General features: G+C 38.1%; 1 protein-coding gene across 2 annotated transcripts in view; it reads left to right on the top strand.

The window, feature by feature from the left end:
• Positions 1-22477, top strand: part of KIF13B (kinesin family member 13B) — a 185494-nt gene that overhangs the window by 108994 nt on the left and 54023 nt on the right. For both annotated transcript variants that reach the window (XM_045576884.1, XM_036423524.2), the window contains exons 16-24: positions 1111-1301; positions 2757-2967; positions 3849-4011; positions 6577-6723; positions 8509-8658; positions 8934-9062; positions 15077-15247; positions 17738-17895; positions 19176-19308. In XM_045576884.1, coding sequence (XP_045432840.1) covers positions 1111-1301; positions 2757-2967; positions 3849-4011; positions 6577-6723; positions 8509-8658; positions 8934-9062; positions 15077-15247; positions 17738-17895; positions 19176-19308 — 1453 coding nt within the window. The remainder of the gene's footprint in view (positions 1-1110; positions 1302-2756; positions 2968-3848; positions 4012-6576; positions 6724-8508; positions 8659-8933; positions 9063-15076; positions 15248-17737; positions 17896-19175; positions 19309-22477) is intronic.

Consider the following 22477-nt stretch of genomic DNA (forward strand, 5'->3'; position numbering starts at 1 on the left):
TTTTTTACATAGAAGAAGGGAGAGGGATAGAGAGTTAGAAACATAGATGAAAGAGAAACATAAATTCAGCTGCCTCCTGCACACTTCTTACTGGGGATGTGCCCACAACCAAGGTACATGCCCTTGACTGGAATCGAACCTTAGCCCCTCAGTCCGCAGGCCGATGCTCTATTCACTGAGCCAAATCGGTTAGGGCTGTTTATTAAAAATTTTATAAATAGGGATTGTATTACTTTTAGCTGCAATAGCAGCAAACTTGACTGTAGTGACTAAAATAGATAGTTTATTTCTTTGACAAAACAGAAAGTCCAAAGGAAAATGGCTGTTGGCATTGGCTAAGCCCTCTAAAATGTCATGGCAGAAGTCTTGTCATCGTCTTAACATTTTTCATGGTCTAAAGATGGCCACACCATTCCAAAAGTCTTTTCCGAGTGCCCAGCAACCTTCCACGTAGGTTTCATTTGCTGGAATTTGCTTCTTGGCTGAGAGAGAGGCTGGCTGTGTGCAGACCTGGGACTGCACACATTGTTTCTCATACAAAACTGGTTTTCTGTTGGCAAGAAAGAGCAGCTAGATATTGTATGAAATTAAAACCCCATCTGTTTCGCTTCCTGTAACTGGTCAGTGTGTTTCAAATATCAAACTGACTTTTCCTATCATTCATGAAGATCCTTTGCTTGTAGGCCAGATGATATTTTGATTATTGAAGAAAGGGTAGAGGGGTACAAAGTGTGTGGAAATATAGTTATTTTTTTCTCAAATTAAATCAAATATAAATTGCTTGGCTTAGTATTCAAAGCCTCCATACTTTGGTTAATTTTATCTTTTCAGAGTTTATTCTTCACAACTAATAATATACAAATTTTGTGTATCCCTATGTTGTTTCATTCATAACTTCTTCTAGCTTGTAATAGCTGTGTGGCATTGTATCATATCTCTTTTGTTATTATTTGCATTAATATGTGTGTTTTCTTTCTACTACTTGAATATAAACTGAGTAATCACCTTATATTAAAATGGTATCACCTCTAGCAAATGCCAGTGTGCAAAGGGCTACTAAATGAAATGATGTGGGTATCTTTATTTTGAGAGTGATCTGTTTTCCCCCAGATTGAATTTGCCTAAAAAGAAAAAGAAAGTAGATCGAGAGGATGAGGAACAAGATACCTCCATGAAGAATGATACCAGTTCTGAGCAGCTAGATGTAGATGGCGACTCCTCCAGCGAAGTATCCAGTGAAATCAACTTCAACTATGAATATGCACAGATGGAAGTTACCATGAAGGCTCTGGCTAATAATGGTGAGCAGATCTGTTGTGCATTTTAGAATCTATTTTTAGATTGAGTTAATTTTTTTTACTTAAGTAGAGTTGGTATACTATCTTATATTGGTTATATTAGTTTCTGGTGTACAATATGGTGATTCAACATTTTTACACGTTACAGTGTGAACATCCCCTAATTCTAGTCACCACGTAAACTTATCACAGTATTATTGACTATATTCCCCTTCCTCTTTTCACTCATCCTCCCTCTTTTTTCTGGTAATTATTTCTTTGTTCTCAGTGTTGTTTTTTTTTAAAGTTGTTGGAGAGTTAAAAATGTTTACAACTGAGATGCTTTAAATGTTAAAAAGGAATTCTTTAGTTGTTCTCCTTATGCTATCCATTTTTGTCTTTGGTTTTAATTTATTATACAATATTTATAAAAACTTGCATTCTTTCTGCCTTGATCTACAAAACTCTGCAAACTATGTTCTCATTGATAGAATTTCTGAGGTTTGAAGCTTGATTATCACTGGCTCATTACTGTAGTGGATTTCTGGAGCATTAAACAGTCTCTTAGGTTATGTGTGGAACATGTAGACCTGCTTCTTCTGTAAGGAAGATAGACAGAACAGAAGATAAGTAATTGAGAGCAAGGAAAGCTAAGTTTATTCCAAACCCTTTTTTAAAATCTTATTTTTATTAGGATGACAAACAACAATCCTATATAATAAAAGTCTAATATGCAAATTGTCCCCTTGGCTGTCATTTAATTGGGAATTTGACTGGGAGACCAGGAGTTTGACCACTCACTATGACATGCGCTGACCACCAGAGGGCTGTGCAGAACAGGGTGGGCGTCAGTGACTCGCTGTGACCTCTCACCGGCTACCCCAGGGGCAGGGGTGACGGGGATGGAGATGTGGTGAAAATGTGGGTGTCCACCAAGCTCACTCTCACTCCCCCTGCTCCCCTCCACTGGGATGCCAGGGCTCGTGTACTGGGAAAGCCCCCGTGCTCAGGAGCTGGGTGCCCGCCAGGAGCCTGCCCCACACCTGTGCAGCCTCTTCTGGCTGAGCTGGGCTGCAGCCAGCCGAACTGCAGGGGCCAGTCGGGCTCCCCATGGGTTCGTGCAGGAGCTGGTCTGCTAGACTGACCAGGAAAGAGCACGCTGCTCACCCTGCTTTTTTGCGCCCAGAGGCCACACTGCACTCAGACCGTGGCATCCGGATCTTTGCATGGGGACTCAAGTGCTGTGACTCAGGTGGAGGGGGGCACGTGGGGGCCCAGGGACCCAGGTGCTGCCCAGCGGTCAGCTGGACCTGTCCTTCCACACCAGATGGTCACACTTAGATCGCCGCAAGGACTAGGGACCGCATCCATGTGTGAATTTCATGCACTGGTCCTTGAGTATAGAATAGTACTTGAAATAGATTGTGTTGTATAGTTTACCTTTTATTCATTATTTACTTTTTAAAAAATCACGTTTAGATCCAATGCAGTCAATACTGAACAGTGTAGAACAACAGCATGAAGAAGAAAAACGATCTGCATTAGAGCGCCAGAGACTTATGTATGAACATGAATTGGAGCAGCTACGAAGAAGGCTGTCTCCTGAGAAACAAAACTGTCGCAGCTCGGACAGGTTTTCTTTCCAGTCCCCCAGCGCTCAGCAGCGATTGAGACAGTGGGCTGAAGAGAGGTAGGTGGTGCCTCGGGCCTTCATTGTATGCATATAATACCTAGGTTAAGATACCACATGGAAACATAGATATTACTTTAGAAAGAATCATATTAGAAGAGAGTGGCACAGCTAAGAACCACTTGACATTATCTTGTTATTCTTTCATTTTTGGAAGAAAAAAAGGGAAATTGTCAATTTATATTGACTTATTTAAAGCTGCCCATGTTTGGTGCTGCCCTATTTTTAGTTTGTATGGCTTTTGGATGTAAATAAACAAGTATTTGTGTTTAGGAATTACACTCTAATATTGTATTATACTTTAGGTTCTGGAGCTTGGGTAGATGCTTTTTAAAAAAAGGAAAAAAAAAAAAGAAAGGTGGTTATCTGGACTGATTAGCTCAGGTAGGTAAAGCATGGTGCTAATGAGATTCAGATTGCAAGTTTGATCTCTATACTGGCTAATTAGTGTTGCTCTAAAATGTCTTATTCGTGGTTACAGACTGTACTTAACTAACCTCTTGCTATCCAGTGTTTGGTCTGCAGACAGGCAACATCTCTGTCACCTAGAGATGGATAGAAATAGGGCATTTCAGGCCCCTCCACAGACCTACTGAGTCAACATCTTCAGTTTATCAAGATCCTTGGTTGATTTATACACAGTCAAGTTTTGGAAGCAGTGCCCTATCCTAGGGCCTGTGTGTTACACGAGAGAGAGCCAGTGCTTATAACATAGCCCAGATACAAGCGCATGCATGGGTCGGTGTCAGTGATATATTCCCTGTGTGCGAAAGACAGTTGTAAAGCTTGGTTGGCAGTTTGGCATTAACATGTCATGCACTGTATAATATTCTCATGTGCTGCTTGTTGGTTATCTCTCCCTCCCTCTATTTTTTTTAAAGAGAAGCAACACTGAATAACAGCCTGATGAGGCTAAGGGAACAAATTGTTAAAGCCAATCTGTTGGTGAGAGAAGCTAATTACATTGCAGAAGAACTGGATAAAAGAACAGAGTATAAAGTAACCCTACAGATTCTAGCCTCCAGCCTCGATGCCAACAGGAAGGTGAGGTAGCCATTAATGGAAAAAATAGATATTGTTGAATAAAGCTGCTTTATATTTCACTCGTGTTTATTTAAATACCAGTGTGTTTGGCCTCATCCCTATCTTTACCTCCACAATCCAGATCTTTTTACACTTGTCCTCCTCTGTTTTTTGTTAGAACTTTATTTTGCTTGTTGGTATTTGTAGGACAAACCATGGGTGCAGTTGTAATTCACAGATTAAAAAAAAAATGTGTGTGTGTGTGTGTGTGTGTGTGTGTGTGTGTGTGTGTATATAAAAAAGCCTAAGTGACCGAATGACTGGCCAACCAGTTGCTATAATGCTATGATACACACTGACCACCAGGGGACAGATTCTCAATGCATAGGATCAGGGATCAGGCTGCTTCCTATTTGGATCGGGCCCTTCTGTCTTCTGTCTGGATTGGGCCTGCGGGGATCAGGTCCAAACAGGCTATCCAACATCCCCCGAGGGGTCCCGGATTGTGAGAGGGCACAGACCAGATTGAGTAACCCCATCAGTGCATGAATTTGTGCACCGGGCCTCTAGTTATTAATAAATGGATACCAATCCCCTCTATTATTTATTTAATAGATTAGCATTTTCAGATTTCAGCTAGAAAGAGGAATTGAACAAGGAAGTATTTCTTAAGGAGATAGTCTCCCTAGGCTGGGTCTTGCATGTTTTTATCCAACAAACCTTTTTTGTACTTGAAAATTCTTAAAAAATAAATAAATAAATAAATAAATAAATAAATAAATAAATATATATATATATATATATATATATATATATAAATTTTTTTACATAGAGGAAGAGAGAGGGACAGAGTTAGAAACACTGATGAGAGAGAAACATCAATCAGCTGCCTCCTGCATACCTCCCACTGGGGATGTGCCCGCAACCAAGGTACATGCTCTTGACCGGAATTGAACCTGGGACCTTTCAGTCTGTAGACCGATGCTCTATCCACTGAGCCAAACCGGTCAGGGCTGGACTTGAAAATTTTTTATTTTATTTAATGTCCTGTTCATGCTATGATGCTGTTTTTTTCTAATCTTTACTCCTGTTTTTTTGTTTTTGTTTTTTAAAATATATTTTATTGATTTTTTACAGAGAGGAAATGAGAGGGATAGAGAGCTAGAAACATTGATGAGAGAGAAACATTGACCAGCTGCCTCCTGCACACCCCCTACCGGGGATGTGCCAGCAACCAAGGTACATGCCCTTGACCAGAATCGAAGCTGGGATCTTTCAGTCCGCAGACCAACGCTCTGTCCACTGAGCCAAAACGGTTTCGGCTTACTCCTGGTTTTGTACCCACCAATGTATGGCTATTTTTGGTAAGGGACAGAAATTTCTTCTTTTTCTTTTTCCAGTCCCTGTCATAGTTATTTGCATCAGGACTATGTCATGATGCATATTGCTCATTGCCATTTAGTCCCAGTTCTGCTATTGTTGTCCTGAAAAACTACTCCCTACAAATCACCAGTGAAACTTTTGTATTTATTCCCAACCCAGCTGAATAAAGGTGAAAGCGCCTTTACTGAAGGTGAGAGAAGGGTGATTTTTTACCTTCAGATTTTTAAAATCTTTGTTTTATTATGTAACTTCTCTTGTTTTTATTTATTTTTTTATTTTTGAAATGATTATAGGCAAGATGTTGAGCACTATTGGTGTATTTCATAATTCTCCAAAGTTCTAAGTAGACATACAGAAAAGTTGATAAATTTATCTAATAAATCTAAATTTGATTAGATAATTGACATTAGATAAATTGATATCTCTGGGACAGAGGAACAGGGGCATTTTGTTTCTACTTTGTTGTTTTAGAAAGTTTAAATATTTTTCTACATTAAAAACACATTGTTTTTATAAGCTGGAAAAATTTTAATGAAATTTTTTTTTAGGTGAAATTCACATAACAACCATTTTAAAGTGAATAAATCTGTGGCATTTAGTGCATTCACAATACTGTGCAACTAGCATCTCTGTCTTGTTCTATACTGTTTTAGTTTTAAATGTAAACTATATATATTTAGAAATTGATATAATTTATTGCCTTTAAATGGGTAAATAAGATACTTTTTAGTTTACTCTTGTAAACATTTTGTGTTTTGTATGATGTTACCCGTTCAGAAAAGATGTTACCCATTCAGAAAAATTTAAACTTTTGGAAAGTGAGAGATACTTTCTTAACCATCCCTCCCAGAAAAACATCCCCTGCCATTCAATATTTATGACTCTTCTTCTACCCACTGATATTCAGTGGTCATATGATGGCCCAAATAAAACATTTTTACTCCCATTACACATGGTCTTGTCTTTTGTGTTTTAAATTTACATTTATATCTGACTGCAATATTTTAATTTTAGTTGCACTAAAATTATAAAAAGGCACTATATTAAGCTTTGAGATTTCTGGGAAGCTCTGCAATGAATTGAATAACGAATGAGAGCTGTTTCAGTTTGGTTGATGACACTTGACTGATAGGTATAGAATGTTCAGAGTGAACTTTCATTACGGATACCTTTGTGTCTTAGTCACTCTCCCTGTCTTTGCAGCGAGGCTCTCTTCTTAGCGAACCTGCAATCCAGGTGAGAAGAAAAGGAAAAGGAAAGCAGACTTGGTCCTTGGAAAAATTGGACAACAGGCTTTTGGACATGAGAGACCTTTATCAGGAGTGGAAGGAGTGTGAAGAAGATACTCCAGTAAGTTATTTGAGAAAAATTACTTAGCTCGTACTCAGAGAAGGAACCAAGCATTTTGGAATGAGCCTACCCATTTTAGGGGAAAATTGTTCATTTTTCCAAAATAGTAAGCTTATTTATTGGATATTTATTTTAATCCTCTAAGTTGTTTAGTTGACCAAAAATTTTAATAACCCATTGTCCTGGCATCTTCTTTTTTTCTCTTCCTCATTTTGTATCCTCTGGATTTCTGGTAGAATTTTTTATGTTCCATACTCACTTCTGTAGGTGTTACTGTTTCCGTCTCCTGGACTGCACTGTGAATTTATATAGTACAGAGACCATGTTCTTTTCCTTTCTCAACACTTTAACTCTGTAGGTAATACTCCTACAATATTTGTTTTGTTAACTGAACATCAGTGATACCTTAATACTATTAGGAACATATTTTGAAGGTGTCTTGACCTTAAGTAGGTGCCATAGATATGGAATCTGGTACCATCCCCTCAAGTTGCCAGTTTTCTCATTAAGGCCAGCTGTATACTGTACATATTTAAAAGAGAAAGATGTATTGAGCATATTTTTACATATTTTCAAAACTCCTGTGTTTGCATAGAGTTGTTTTATTCCTTAGCTTCTTGTTTTTCAAAAGGTATTATTTTTCCAAATTGTCATCAATAAAAATGAATTTTTACTTTGCTCAATGCACGAAATTCGTGCAAGAGTAGGCCTTCCTTCCCCCAGCTGCGAGTACTGGCTTCCCTCTGGCATCCAGGACCTGGGCTTCTCTCCTAGCCCTGACTTTGTCCAGAAGGATGTCTGGTCTAATAGCATATTATGCTTTTATTATTATAGATGTTTTTCTTAAAATACATTTTTGTTTTCTTGTGTGTTCCTCTCCTATTTCAACATAGAAATAAAACAACATTAGCAGCAAATACAAAAAGACCCACCACACCACTCTTCTGTAATGGGTCACTTCTCATTATTAGCAACATATCTTATATTCATTTTTTTTTTTTTAATATATTTTATTGATTTTTTACAGAGAGGAAGGGAGAGAGATAAAGAGCCAGAAACATCGATGAGAGAGAATCATCAATCAGCTGCCTCCTGCACATCCCTTACTGGGGATGTGCCCACAACCAAGATACATGCCCTTGATCGGAATCAAACCCGTGACCCTTCAGTCTGCAGGCTAACGCTCTATCTATTGAGCCAAACTGGTTACGGCAATACCTTATATTCTTGTAGGAACAAGTAGAATAGATATGAATGAAAAATGGAAGAGTTCTCCTATACATTTTATTTCTTTTTGTAGTCAGTGTATGTCTTCTATGTTTTCATGGCAAGATTTCCAGGTAAAGGAGAAGGAATGATAAAAATAATGACATAGTCACAGGGATGTAAATTATAGCATAAGGAATATAGTTAATAATACTGTGTATGGTATTAGATGGGTACTAGAGTGATTGGAGTGATCACTTCATAAGGTACATAAGGTACACTATGCTATATACCTAAAACTAATAGTATTGTATGTCAATTGTTGTTAAAAAATAAATTTTTAAAATTAAAAAAGAAAGAAAAGTTATGGGGATTGCAATATGGGGATTGCCCTCTCAAGGGTGAAGAATGCTGATCATTTATTCTAAAATAGGAATGGGGAGAGGAGAGAGTAAGCACAATACAGTGCTATACTTCAGCTGAGTTTAATGACTTATTAGAGTGCATTAAAAGTGGTGGGTTGAATTCATTTTATTTTAGTAGATTTTCTGAGGTTGTATGTTCTGAATCTTTTTGAAGGTAATACGATCTTACTTCAAACGTGCTGATCCATTCTATGATGAGCAGGAAAATCACAGTCTCATTGGGGTGGCGAATGTCTTCCTTGAGTCCCTCTTCTACGATGTGAAGTTACAATATGCTGTACCAATTGTCAACCAGAAAGGAGAGGTTAGTGTCATATGCATGCCTTTATCCTGCAGAGAATGGTTCACTGAACAGTAGAGTATTGATAATATATAGTTACATTTTTTTGTCAATAATAACAAGCAATACCTGTGTTTTTATACTGCCTTATGATGATTATTCCAAGTACTTTGGAAAAAAGGAACTATTAGAAGCTAGGCTTCTAAATTCTCATTTACCAGTAACCTAACCACTTGACTTTAAAGCAGAAGAAATAACAAACTCTGGAAAAAGGACCTGCTTTTTCCTCATTGTTGCAGGTGGCAGGTCGGCTGCATGTCGAGGTGATGCGGATCAGTGGTGACATTGCGGAAAGGATTGCTGGAGGAGATGATGCTGCAGATACCTCCTTTGATAAGGAGACCCATGAGAACAAACTCACATGCATGGTAAGTCCCCATTTCATTTACAAGTAGGATAAGTGTGATGGATTTTGAGGATTGTAGGTGTTAAATTGAGGATGATAAATATTGTGTTCTTTTTCAAATTTTGAAAATAGCTATAGTGAAGTAAATCTTTAGTATTTAGTATTTTATGATAGAGTAGAGGCCCTTACACATAGGCATGAACTACACAGAGTGGTCCTTGAGAGTTGGAATCCTGTCTTGTTCATCTTTATATCTGTAGTGCCTGGCACAATGTCTGACAGATAACACTCAACACATAGCCCATGAATGGCATGCATGGGAAGAGCAGGAAGAAAAGGACTTGCAATTAGACTCTAATGTTGTGTAACGCTGGTGCTCTGAGGGAGGTAGGCCAGACATTCTGGGACACAGAGGAGAGGTAATTGATTCTGATAGTAAGGTCTGAGGAAATTTTCTGGAAAAATGAGATTCCAAGTGAACTTGAAGGAGAGTGTGCTATGTATAACTCTTACCCCAGAAGTAGTTATGGTATTTTTATGGGCAATTGCTCGGTAGATTTTAGGTAGGTTATCACATTCTTGTCCTCACAGTCAGCAGAGGTAGTCCCACCTCTGTCACTCATGACAATGGGGGGAAAAATCCCTTCAGACATTTCCAAATCTACTCCAGTGGGCCATCCTGCCATTGCTTAAGAATCATAGAGAAAGCAGTTAAAAAGGTTTCTAAGGAAGAGAAATTAGCAAGGGACATTGGAACAGTGTACAAGACCATTCAAATGTGAAGTAGAAAAAGCCTGACCTGAACTCTTCATAATCTATCCTGTGTCCAGTCCTGGGTCTTAGCACATGTTTCTAGGATGGAAGTTGATATTGAAAGTAGGCATTAGCTGTCAAGCATGGGAAGTTGGGCTACTTTCTGTAGATCTTTGTATATATTAAGAAGGCCTCATATGTTTTAAGTCAGTTGCTTCAGGATTAGCAGGAGATTCTTAATTCCCTAAAAAGTTACTCTTTATTGTACTGTACTTGTTTTGCTACCATCTCCTTTAAGGTTATAGGATTATCAAAGATGGAGACATAGGCTTGATGACTCCATATGGCCCATTTTATTTTACTTATTTATTTAAATATATTTTATTAATTTTTTACATTGAGGAAGGGAGAGGGATAGAGAGCTAGAAACATCGATGAGAGAGAAACATCGACCAGCTGCCTCCTGCACACCCCCTAATGGGGATATGCCCACAACCAATGTGCATGTCCTTGACTGGAATCGAACCTGGGATCTTTCAGTTCGCAGACCGACACTCCATCCACTGAGCCAAACTAGTTTCGGCAGTATGGCCCATTTTAAAGGCGATGAACCAGTAAATGCAGCTGTGTGAAAGATCAACTGTGTGAGTTTACCATTAGTAAAGTAACACAAAGGATACTATCTCATTTGGAAAATTTATCTTTATCACTCTTAAGAAGTAGTATGTTCTGGGTAACAAGCTTTTTAAAAAAAACTTAAGTTTAAAAATCTGAAGATTTTTTTTTTTAGTGAAAGATATCAAACATAAAAGTAGTGAGAAAAAGTGTTATTGATCCTCAGTCATCCTCCCTGGACAATTATCAACTCATGGTCAGTCTTGTTCCAATCATACACCTAAGCCACTCCTGCACTGACTCCTTCCTTTGAATTATTTTTAAGCAATTCCAAACATCATATTTCATCCTATATAATAAAAGCTACCAGAGGAGAGGTAATTGAAACTGCTTAATGACTAGCAGATCGATTGGTCGCTTTGATGCACACTGACCACTAGAGGGCAGACACTCAGTGCAGGAGCTGCCTCCAGCCTGCAGGCCCCAACCAGTGGCATGCAGGGGCTGTGTCTGGCGAGCGGGCTGTGCCAGGCCAGCGGGCTGTGCCAGGCCAGCCAAAGTGGTTGCCAGTGGGGGTCCCCAATCACCCTGCCATTCACCTCACAGATTGGACCTGATCATTGGCCAGGCCTAGGAACCCTACCCATGCATAGATTTTTGTGTACCAGGCCTCTAGCCTATAAACAGTTTAGAATCTCCAAAAGAAGAGTACTTGCCCTAGCCAGTTTGGCTCAGTGGATATAGCATCTACCCATGGACTGAGGGCCCAGGTTCCATTCCAGTGAAGGGCACATACCTGCATGGAAGCTTGATCCCAGGTCTTCGTTGGGGCACATATAGGAGGCAGCCAATCAATGTGTCTCTCTCACATGAATGTTTCTCTCTCTCTATCTCTCCCTTTTGCTTCCACTCTCTCTAAAAATCAATGAAAAAATATCCTTAGGGAGGATTAACACAACAACAACAAAAAAGAGTACTTAAAAAGATCAAATAAAACTAAAATATAATAAAAAATGAATGCTTTCTTAAATATCACTAACTGTTCAGTCAGTTTTTTTGATTGTCTTAGTTGACATGTCTCTGAAGTCTGTCTTAATCTTTAGGCTCAGTCACTTGTGGGTATTCTTCCTCTCTGCTTCTTTTTGTCTCTCATTCTTTCTTATCCTACAATTTATTTTAGAAAATGGGCTATTATATTTTCTCAAAGTCTTCATTTTACCAATTGGTATTATTTAACATGTTATGCTGTGTTTTTCATTAATTGCTATGTAGATATACAGACAATGTATAGGGAGAGGAGTAGAGAAGATACTTCATTATTTTTTTTTTTAGAAGGCACATTATGTCTGGTTCTCTTTCAAGGTGGTAAGCGATCATTAGTGTTCATTACCTAGACATTTCATTAGGTATTAGAAAAAAAAATGATGCTATAATTCTATTTTTCCTTCAGTTATTAGCTGGAATACTTCTATAGAGAGAATCTTTCTATTATCAACTATTTTGCTATGGTAAATATCCCAGTTTCTCTCATTACTTAGATTTTCAACATAATAAGGATTTTCCTACTAATATCCAAAAGCAGCCAAGGAAATTTCTTTTTGATTTTAGTTTTAATATCATTATGAACTTTTAGTTTTAAATATATTTGATGTGTCCATTGAAGTTCAGATGATCCCATCTTTGGCCTGTCCTTTGACACAACCTTAACCCTCATAAACTCTGCTAGCTTTCTTGCGTTCAGGTACGATGAATATTCTGGTCTCATCCTGTACATTTCTTCTTCTAGACCTGGAATTAGACATTTCTCCAGGGAACCTGATTCCTTTTAATTGAAAGTGGTATTTAGAGAACATATTATGAGCATATAATAGCCTTTTGTATAAAAGGAGGAAGACAAATAAACTAAGTGATAGCAAACAAAATATTATTAGAAAAAAACAAACCAAACCTGTCTGGGGACACTTTTATTGCATGGGTAAAGTGAGTGTCGCCAGCCCATAAAAAAAGCCTGGGTTTATTTTTCTGGGGTGAAAGAAAGTTTTTACATATTGACATATTGACATTTTCAGTTGCATTAGATACAATTAGTGTATCTTAAAATTCTAAACCACATCAATGTCTTCTGACATTGTTGGACTCCAGTATCTTGAGCAGAGGTGAGCTGATTGAAGTCTGTGGTATCCTGACACCTTGTGGTGACTTTTGGTTTCTGTAGGCAAAAACTAAAACTGTAAAAGAACCCCAAACCTATTTCTGGATATTCCTCATTCTGTTATATCCTGTTGTTCTTCATTCCTGGCAGTCTCATTCCCAAGAAATTGCCTGTAGGGAAAAGTTTAGTGTATAAAACCTTGTTTGCTTATTTATTTTAACCCCAAAACTGAGATTGATATCTAAAAAAAAAAAGCTTTCAGGTGGAATTCAATCACAGGGAGGTACATATTGAACATCTATTCACTCAAAGCCTTTTCATTCATTTCATTTCATTGGTAATGGTCATTCCTCACACTATAATAGTATCATTAGCTAGCTATCCTGTTATACTTAGGAGAAAAACTAAGCCTAAGGAAACTAAAATGTAATTTTAAAAGTAATTTGCTCAAAAACGGAAGCTAATAAGTGGCAGAGATTTTTATTTGGATCTATATACTCCAAAATCTTACAATTTTCCCAAATACCACATTGCCTCAACTTAAAGAATATAATAATCACTTTTAACACTTAATAAAAAAGTGATAGTTTTTAAAATTTAAGGAAAAAGTAATTGCTGAATTCAGATTGCCGTATTTGGTTCTGATGAATGTAATGTATTAGTCAATTCATCTTTCATAGCCTGTCAGGGAATTACCATCTAGATTTTCAAACTCTTGTTGCAGTCACAGGAAAATATGGATAATAACAGGAGTTTCCCTTTACTGCTCAGCCATTATGGACCTGGTATAGAAGAAAATAAAGTCATTTGCCTTGTAAGATTTTATGTGGCATTAAGACTTCCTCAAGTGCTAAGACTATTTTATTTGTGTTTGCTGAACTACATCAACTTCTCACACATATTCAGATCTACTTTTGTTAAATTTATTTACTGGAGATAGAGTACATCCTACAACATGCAAGGAAGAGACCAGGTGAAGAGTAAATAAATGCTTAGTCATATGAAAGTTGGCCTAATCAGTTATAAAATCAGAATTTAATTTCACTTAATTAATTTTAGGATTTAGTTTCCTTCATAATTGGAGGAGTATTAGAATATTACAACTTAACACAAAAACTTCCGCTTAAAAAAATCAATTTGATGCTAGCTGTCAAAAGAAATATTTAGAATATTTGGCTTCTTTAAAATCTGTTATTGGCATTTCTTTAATCTCCACTGTTTACCCCTCCAGATCTCTAAACTTTACATTCATGAGGCCTTTAGAGTTTTCCCCAAAATGCTCTAGTCACATGTAATAGTCTACTTAGAACCTTGTTAAAAAGAAACAAACTTTAAAGTATCAAGTAAATGATTTTTTTGCTTATTGGCACATATACATTCTTCATTATTCTTTATAATTCTGTGTTATTATGATGTATTCATTAACCAAATTTGTATCACAGAATGGTGTTGATGTTTGAGAGCTGCTTCTTTAAAAAAAAAAAAAATTGATTTTTTTTTTCTTACAGAGAGGAAGGGAGAGGGATAGAGAGTCAGAAACATCCATCAGCTGCCTCCTGCACACCCCCTACTGGGGATGTGCCCGCAACAAAGGTACATGCCCTTGACCAGAATCGAACCCGGAATCTTTCAGTCCGCAGGCTGACGCTCTATCCACTGAGCCAAACCGGTTTCGGCGAGAGCTTCTTTCTTTTGAGTTTATTATTGTTAATCCTAGAGGCCCGTACACAAACTTTATGCACGGGGGGCGGGAGTGGCGGGGCGCCTCAGCCCAGCCTGCACCCTCTCCAATCTGGGACCCCTCATGGGATGTCTGACTGCCAATTAAATCAGCATAAAAAAAATCCCTCTCATAATCTGGGACTGCTGGCTCCTAATTGCTCAACTACCTGCCTGCCTGATTGCCCCTAACTACCCTCCCCCTGCCAGGCTAATCACCCCTAACCATTTCTGCCTGCCGGCCTGATTGCTCCTAACTTACCCCCTCTGGTGACCTGGTCATCCTAATTGCCAGCCCCCGCCAGCCTTGTTCCCCCTACTGCCTCCCCCTGCCAGCCTAGTCACCCCCAACTGCCCCCACCCCAGCTAGCCTGATCGCCCCAGGCAGCTTGCTGTTCAGTCATTTGATCATCCCTCATTAACCCCCCTGCCAACCTTGTCACCCCAGGCAGCCTGTGTTTGATCATCTGTCCTATTGTTTTGGTTGTGACAGCCCCTGGCTTTTTATATATTAGGATAGGATGATTATGATGATGTTATAATACATTAGAATTTAAATGTTTTTCATCAGTCTGTAAATGCTTTAAAACATCCAACTTTATAGTCAAGGTTGTTACCTTTGTTACCCTTGTCAACCTCTTGCTAAATATGACTAGGGCAGAAGTACAGTCTAGAATGAATGGGATTTGGTCAACATAAACCAACAGTTAGTGACAGGACTGGAATCCACATCCCTGACTAAGTATTTCTTGAAACTCTTTGAGTTAAAAACTAAAAGAACCTTCCTTTTCTTTCAGGTTAAAATACTCCAAGCCACTGGGTTGCCACAGCATCTGTCCCACTTTGTATTCTGCAAGTACAACTTTTGGGATCAACAGGAGCCAGTAATGGTCGCACCGGAAGTGGACACTTCATCCTCTCCTGTCAGCAAGCAGCCTCAGTGCATGGTTGTCTTTGATCATTGCAAAGTAAGTGTGTCTTCCAGACTTGGTCAACATTTAATTACTCAGATAGACACAAAACAAGAAAATGAACCTTATTAAGTTGAATAATTTGGTACCGATATGTGTCTTAGATCAGAAATTCCTAGAATGGTGCTATATAAAAAATATGATGTGTTATCAGTACATTACACACCTTAGACTTACACAATGCTATATGTCATTTATATCTCAGTAAAGCTGGGGGAAAACCAAAACTAAACCACAGTGTCAATGCAGTTAATTCCTCCATAATCAAAAGTTAACTTTTGTGTGAATACATACACACATACACACTTACATATGTGTGTGTACATGTGTGCTCTTCTCCAAAAAGAATCCAGTTTTTATATTAGACTAGAGGCCCGGTGCACAAAAATTTGTGCACTGGAGGGGGTGCCCCTCAGCCTGTCCTGCTCCCTCTCACAGTCTTGGAGCCCTCACGGGATGTCCTACTGACAGCTAAGCCACAGTTTGGACTCTCTGAGGGAGGTGGCCAGGTTGATCAGGGAAGACATCACCCCCATCATCCTGCTGCTGCTGCTGCTGCTGCTGCTGCCGCCACTGCTGCCACTGCTGCCACTGACAGCTGCAAGAGTTACAAGGCCTGAGCCCCGGGCCTTGCAACCACCAGGGCTCATGGCTGCCTGAGCCCACAGTTGCCGTGAGCGCATGCCTGCCATGAGCCCCGGGACTCTCAGCCTCCAGGGTTCATGGTTGCCTGAGCCCAAGCTGCCTGAGCCCATTCCTGCCATGAGCCCTGCCCTCGCAGCTGCTGGGACTCATGGCTACCTGAGCCCATAGCTGCCGTGAGCCCAGCACCATGCAGCGCTGGCCTCCCTGCCTGTGTCCACTCCAGGGCCGCCCGAGTCGCCGTGCCTGCTTGAGCAGGACCCCCTGCCTCTGTCTCATTTCTGCTCCAGGCCTCATCTGCGCACCCAACCTTCTCTTGTCTGGTTGTGACCCGTTGTGGATTCCCAGCCTTATTTGCAAATTACTTCTTTATATAGAGAAATTACTAGAGGTCCAATGCATGAAATTTGTGCAAGGGCCTACCCTTGCACCCTGGCTGCATCAGCTGCTGCCTCGCAGCCCCGGCCGTGTAGGCTGTCTCTCAGCCCTCACTGCCCTGCCTGCCTCATGGCCCTGTCCCCCTCCACCCACTGGTCATTCCAAAAGGTTGTCTAGATGGCCATTCCACTGTTTGGCCATTCGGTTGTTTTGCATATTACGCTTTTATTATTATAGATTGGAGAAATTATCATCTAAAAAGGCTAAGACACCAGTGTTTTAAAGAAAAGTAAAGACAGAAAAGAGACAAGAACTAACTTTATTGAGTACCCAGTGCTCTACTAGGCACTGATATTATTCTCTCATTTGACCTTTTCCACCGTTATATTTGATGAGGTGCTTTTTTACAGCAGAAGAAGCCATTCAGAGAGACCAGTTTGCCCATGGCTGGTAACCAGCAGAGCTGGGAATGTCAGATTTTAGATCCCTTTTTTCTACTGTGGCACAATTGACCTATCTATTTTTTTTCAAGAGAGAAATCTCTAATTAGTATTTAAAATGTAGAAATACCTTTAGTGTATTAAGATTAAGATCAAGAGAGAGTGAAAGAGCCGAAGCTGGTTTGGCTCAGTGGTAGAGTGTCGGTCTGCGGACTGGAGGGTCCCGGGTTCGATTCTGGTAAAGGGCATGTGCGTTGGTTGCAGGCACATCCCCGGTGGGGGGTGTGCAGGAAGCGGCTGGTTGATGTTTCTCTCTCATCGACATTTCTGGCTCTCTATCTCTCTCCCTTCCTCTCTGTAAAAAATCAATAAAATATATTTAAAAAGAGAGAGAGAGAGAGAGAGAGAGAGAGAGAGAGAGAGAGAGAGAGAGAGAGAAAGAGAAGGAGATTCTATCACTTTTACACATAAACGGTTTTTAGCACTTAATCCTAACTATTGCAAAATGCTGTCTTAAATACATGTGTAAAGATGGACAGGGTGGGAGAATTTTTTTTTTAAATGTAGGTGATTTGTTTTTTTGTACTGATGATCATTTTTTCTTTTCTATTATTGGAGATAACTTCCTAAAAATTGGGAAAAATATTTTTCCAACACACAGCTACACTCTTTTATAAAGACATCATAGGTCATTGTTATAATTCTTTTTTGTTATATTATAATTCTTAATATAATTGTTTATACTTTTTAAAATTGCTCTCAAAGTATTGCTAACAAAACAGAATACAATGCTGGTCTTTCATAATAGATTTTCAAGGTGAAACATTTTTTTTTTAAATTAGAGGTATCATTTTTAACATCAAGAACCTTAGACCATCTGAGAATTCATTATGGATGTAATATAAACAGCAGTTCTGTTCTATAACTAAAATAGTCTTTTCTATTTTTCTTCTTCATGAAGTATATGGTACAAGTTATCATAAGGTAAACAGAAAGTGTTTCTTCTTCTGTGATTTTTTTTTTTTAGGAGTTTTCTGTTAACATCACTGAAGACTTTCTAGAGCACCTTTCAGAAGGGGCACTGGCAATTGAAATATATGGCCATAAGATGACCGACCCACGGAAAAACCCAGCCCTGTGGGATTTGGGGATTATTCAAGCAAAAACACGTAGTCTTCGGGACAGGTGAATTTTGAAGATCCATCTAATTTTCCACTTACAATTTTTACAAATTGCCAGAGATTAAATACTGCCATTTATAAAGGTTGTCCTTTCCTGGGCATTATCACTAGTAACAGATGGTGGTGTTGCCAGGTCATTAATAGCCCAATTAAACTTTTTTAGAGGAAGATAGAAGGAAGTTAAATATATGGGTAGTTAAGTATACAGAGTGAAATACTACATTTTTGGAGAATGGATAGCTTATTATGAATTACTCCAATTAATCAATTGTAGAGAAAAGGGATCAAGATATGTTCTAGAATTCAAGTTTACTTATTTTTCCTTAGCTCAACATTCTTTTCACATGGCATCAGTGATGGGAGTAGGCAGGCTTATTTGTTGACCAGGATTTTAAAAGAAGAGTTAAAAAAAAAAAAAAAAGGGCGTTAAAAGGAAATGACTGAAAGAGCACATATATTTGTACTTTTGATCTATTTTTAAATGAAAACCAGATGTTCTTATTTTGCAGTTAGAAAGTTTTAGCAAATTCTACAATAGACATTGAGGGGTTTTTTTGTTTTTGTTTTTTTTCCTGATTCTCTTTTTTATGTGAGCAAAGATACTTGTCAAATTCCTAAAGCCTATATTTATCTACTTATGAAAAGATAATCATTGTACTTGCTCCTGTCCCACTGGTTACAATGTTTAGATTTTTAAATAATCACTGAAATAGATTTGTAGTTATCATACCTTTTTATTTTTTAAATATATGTATATATTTTTTTATTGATTTCATAGAGGAAGGAAGAGGGAGAGAGATAGAAGCATAGATGATGAGAGAATCATTGATTGGCTCCCTCTTGCAACACCTCCTACTGAGTATCAAGTCAAAATCTGGGCATGTGCTCTGACAGGGAATCGAACCATGATAATCCTGATTGATAGGTTGATACTTAAACACGGAGCCGCACCGGCTGGGCATCATATCTTTCTGAATGAAATAAAAGAGCCATTTCTGGTTCTGGTGTTCTAGAAACTCCTCTAGTTCAGAGAAACTCCTCTAGTAATGAACTATGGAAATGACCCCTGAAAGTTTTAGTCTTAGTTCTGATACTATTTGTTTAACTTTGCTTCCATTTATATTTGCCAATATGTACTTGCATATTACTCATTGAGCTACAGATCATTCTATTTCACTACTCTGTTTGGAGGTCATTATCATTGTTAAATCTCATGTAGGAGCCTAAGCTGCTTGTACTGAAATAGAAATGTATGATTTTCCAAGAATTTCAACTATTTCCTAGATGGAGTGAAGTCACCAGGAAAATGGAATTCTGGGTTCAGATCTTGGAACAGAATGAGAATGGTGAATACTGCCCCGTAGAAGTAATTTCTGCAAAGGATGTGCCTACAGGAGGAATCTTCCAGCTCCGGCAGGTAACAGAATTATGAATGTTATTCTGAATGTTCACATTAAAGTCTTTGGTACCATAAAGCTTTCTATTGGATTTCTTTGACAGAAATGTCAGTTATAATTAAAGTTAGACTGGCCAATTCCATTTCTTATGTTAAAATCATCTCCTACTTCATGTGTATTTTCTTTCATCTTAAAAAATGATTTATTATTTATATTTATAATATTTTGAAGTCAGTTTCTGTTAGATTTAAATAATAAAGAGATAAGCTTTAAAGAACAACTTAACATTAAAATGTACAAGATAAAACATATTAAGTAACATTAGAATATTTACAAAAACAAGGAGAAACAGGGATACGGTAGGAAGAACAAACCTCCAGAGTCTAACCTGTTAGGGTTTCCCGTGAGCATGTCCAGTGACCTCTCAGGACCTTTAATGGAGTGGAGGTGGTGATAATACTAACTTTGTAGGGTTGGTGTGAAGATTAGAGATATTATATATGAAGCACTGTGCTTGGCACATGGGAGGTGAGAAGTAATATTTTCTCCTGACACCAACCAATGTTCTGCAGACATTAGTGGGTGTCCTACTGTTCAATTCAGTTTTTACCTTACCTGACAGAGTTAGCTCAGAGTCCATAGGTTTCAGGGCATAGACTTAATCACAAAAGTGCTGTTGCTTCTGATTCCTATGCCAAGTATCGGGTTCCCAGGTTACCCATACTTCTGTTTGACTTGGTTGCAGTCAGGGGCTCTCATAACACTCCTCCAAGGGTTTGATAAATTGTAGAATGACTCACAAAACTTGGGAAAGCCTATTACATACTGCTACCAGTTTATTATAAAGGATACAATGCAGGAACGGCCAAATGGAAGAGATACATGAGTCAGGTATGGGATGAGGAATCTCTGTGTATGCCACTCTTCCAGCATCAACCAGGAAGCTCTCTGAACCCCATCTTTTGTAAGTTTTTATGTATGTTCCATTATGTAGGAATGGTTATGACAACATTTGCCATTGGCCATAATTTCCAGCCCCTCTCTCCTCTCTCTCTGAGGGGTGAGGCTGAAAGTTCCAACTTCTAATCAAGGCGTGGTCTTCCTAATGACCAAGTTATCTGGGGCCTGCCATGAGTCGCCACATTAAAAGTCACTTTATTAAAAGATGCACCTATAACCTTTATCATTCCGGATAGTCCAAAAGTTTTACGAGCTGTTTGCCAGGAATGAAGGACAAAGATCAAATATCTTTTTATGATACCACCGGAGGAGTTAAATAAATGCTACTAGGCAGATATGATACCTTCCAGGAATCAATACAGCAGAGAAATACGTGGGAACTATTACTTGACCCCAGGCAAGTTGTAATCTGGAAAGTGTCTCTGCTGCTAACTAAAGATGAGAGAATATCCTAATAGAATTTACATAGTAGATTTGAAAATATTCCTTTTTTTTTTTTTGCCATGCTTTATATTAATTCATAATTTTTTAGAATATTGCATCCTATGATAGTTTCCATACATTAGAACAATAGTCAAATATTAGAATAGCTCTAGTAAATGAATGTTCAAATCATTCATAGCAAAATATGAGAAAAGGTTAAAGGAAATAGAAAGTTTTCTTAAATATTTAAGTTTCTAAATGTTTTTAATAGGAGAAAGATGAAAAGCATTTATTCTCTAACCCCAGCAAATGAATTTTAGCAAATTCTTCATGCATGTAAGGTCAAGGAACTGAAAGCAGAAGGAAATTAGTTTAAATTATAGCATGAGATATAGACATAAAATAGGGTCCTTAAGGGTGCGAAGAACATCTTTTTCTGAACATCTGTTAAATCTAAATATATCCTTGTTAGATGCCTTAGAAATTCATCTCCTGGAAGGCAAGACCAGATAATTTTCTGTGGTTTAGTGTAAATTGAATACTTAAGTATTTGTCATACTTCTGACAACCTATATTATAGATGTTTAAAGGTAGGTTGGGTTTATCAGGAAAGACTCTTTTTGAAGCAGATGCATCTTAACCGGATGCTGAAAGTATCGTGCAAAGGCTGGAGATTTTTTCGTATGTAAAGGTCAGGGATGAAGAATAAAGATAAGGAGGTTGAAATAAAGTAGAAAGTAACGTGGGGGAGAGCTGGAAAGCAGTGACAGAAGAGGTTGTAGCTAATTCATGGAGGGTGTTGATGGTAGGCTCATTGAATTTAATATATTTCAAAATTGGAACCTACTGTTCTAGAAAAGGAAAATGGGAGGGGAAACTGGTTAGATTAACATATGAAATTGCTGTTTTATAGTTAAAAATGGTTAAATATCAGCAGTTACAAGAAGTTCAGTGGAAAAACAAAAAGAAATTCAGTGAAACTGTTTAAGTATATTGATCAAAGCTCTTCCTGTGGAACATTGAGCCATTACTGGATCTTTTCCATTCTTTCCTTCCCTCTCCTTATCTTTTTAAAAGTATATATATTTTATTGATTTTTTACAAAGAGGAAAGGAGAGGGATAGAGAGCTAGAAACATTGATGAGAGAGAATCATCAATCAGCTGCCTCTTGCACACCCCTTACTGGGGATGAACCCTCAACCAAGGTACATGCCCTTGACCGGAATTGAACCCGGGACCTTTCAGTCCGCAGGCTGAGGTTCTATCCACTGAGCCAAACCGGTTTCGGCCCCTCTCCTTATCAAAGTATATGTACTTTACCTTTCACATTTGGGCACACATTTAAAATAGATCACTTTCTGTTTTAGGCAAAGTAAATAATTACCTAAACTATTTTAGACAATTACATTGTTTTCTGAGGTATTCTTTCCACAAAATATCTGATGCACAGTCCTTGGAAAATATGAAATGAAAATACATCTGTAACCTATCTTTTCAAATCAGTCATTACCTTAGTTGACTTTACTGATAATGCAAAACTCTTGGGAATTAAAATCTGATGGAAGAGGGGAAGAGTAACTGACTTGAAATTGTATATTCAAAATCCATTTTTAAGTTATATTTTTAATTCTGTATTTTATAAACCAACTTTGAAGTCAGTAATTTGGGAATGCTGAGGGTTTAAAGAAATGTATTGTTTCATTGTAAATATACAGAGATACACATATTCTGAAAAAATGTGCCTAAGAAGGGATATTCTCTGATCAATTCTTTATTTTGCAGTTTGGTTAAACTTATTTTATTTG

The sequence above is a fragment of the Pipistrellus kuhlii genome, unplaced genomic scaffold (assembly GCF_014108245.1).
Source record: "Pipistrellus kuhlii isolate mPipKuh1 unplaced genomic scaffold, mPipKuh1.p scaffold_m20_p_8, whole genome shotgun sequence".
Lineage (NCBI taxonomy): Eukaryota > Metazoa > Chordata > Mammalia > Chiroptera > Vespertilionidae > Pipistrellus > Pipistrellus kuhlii.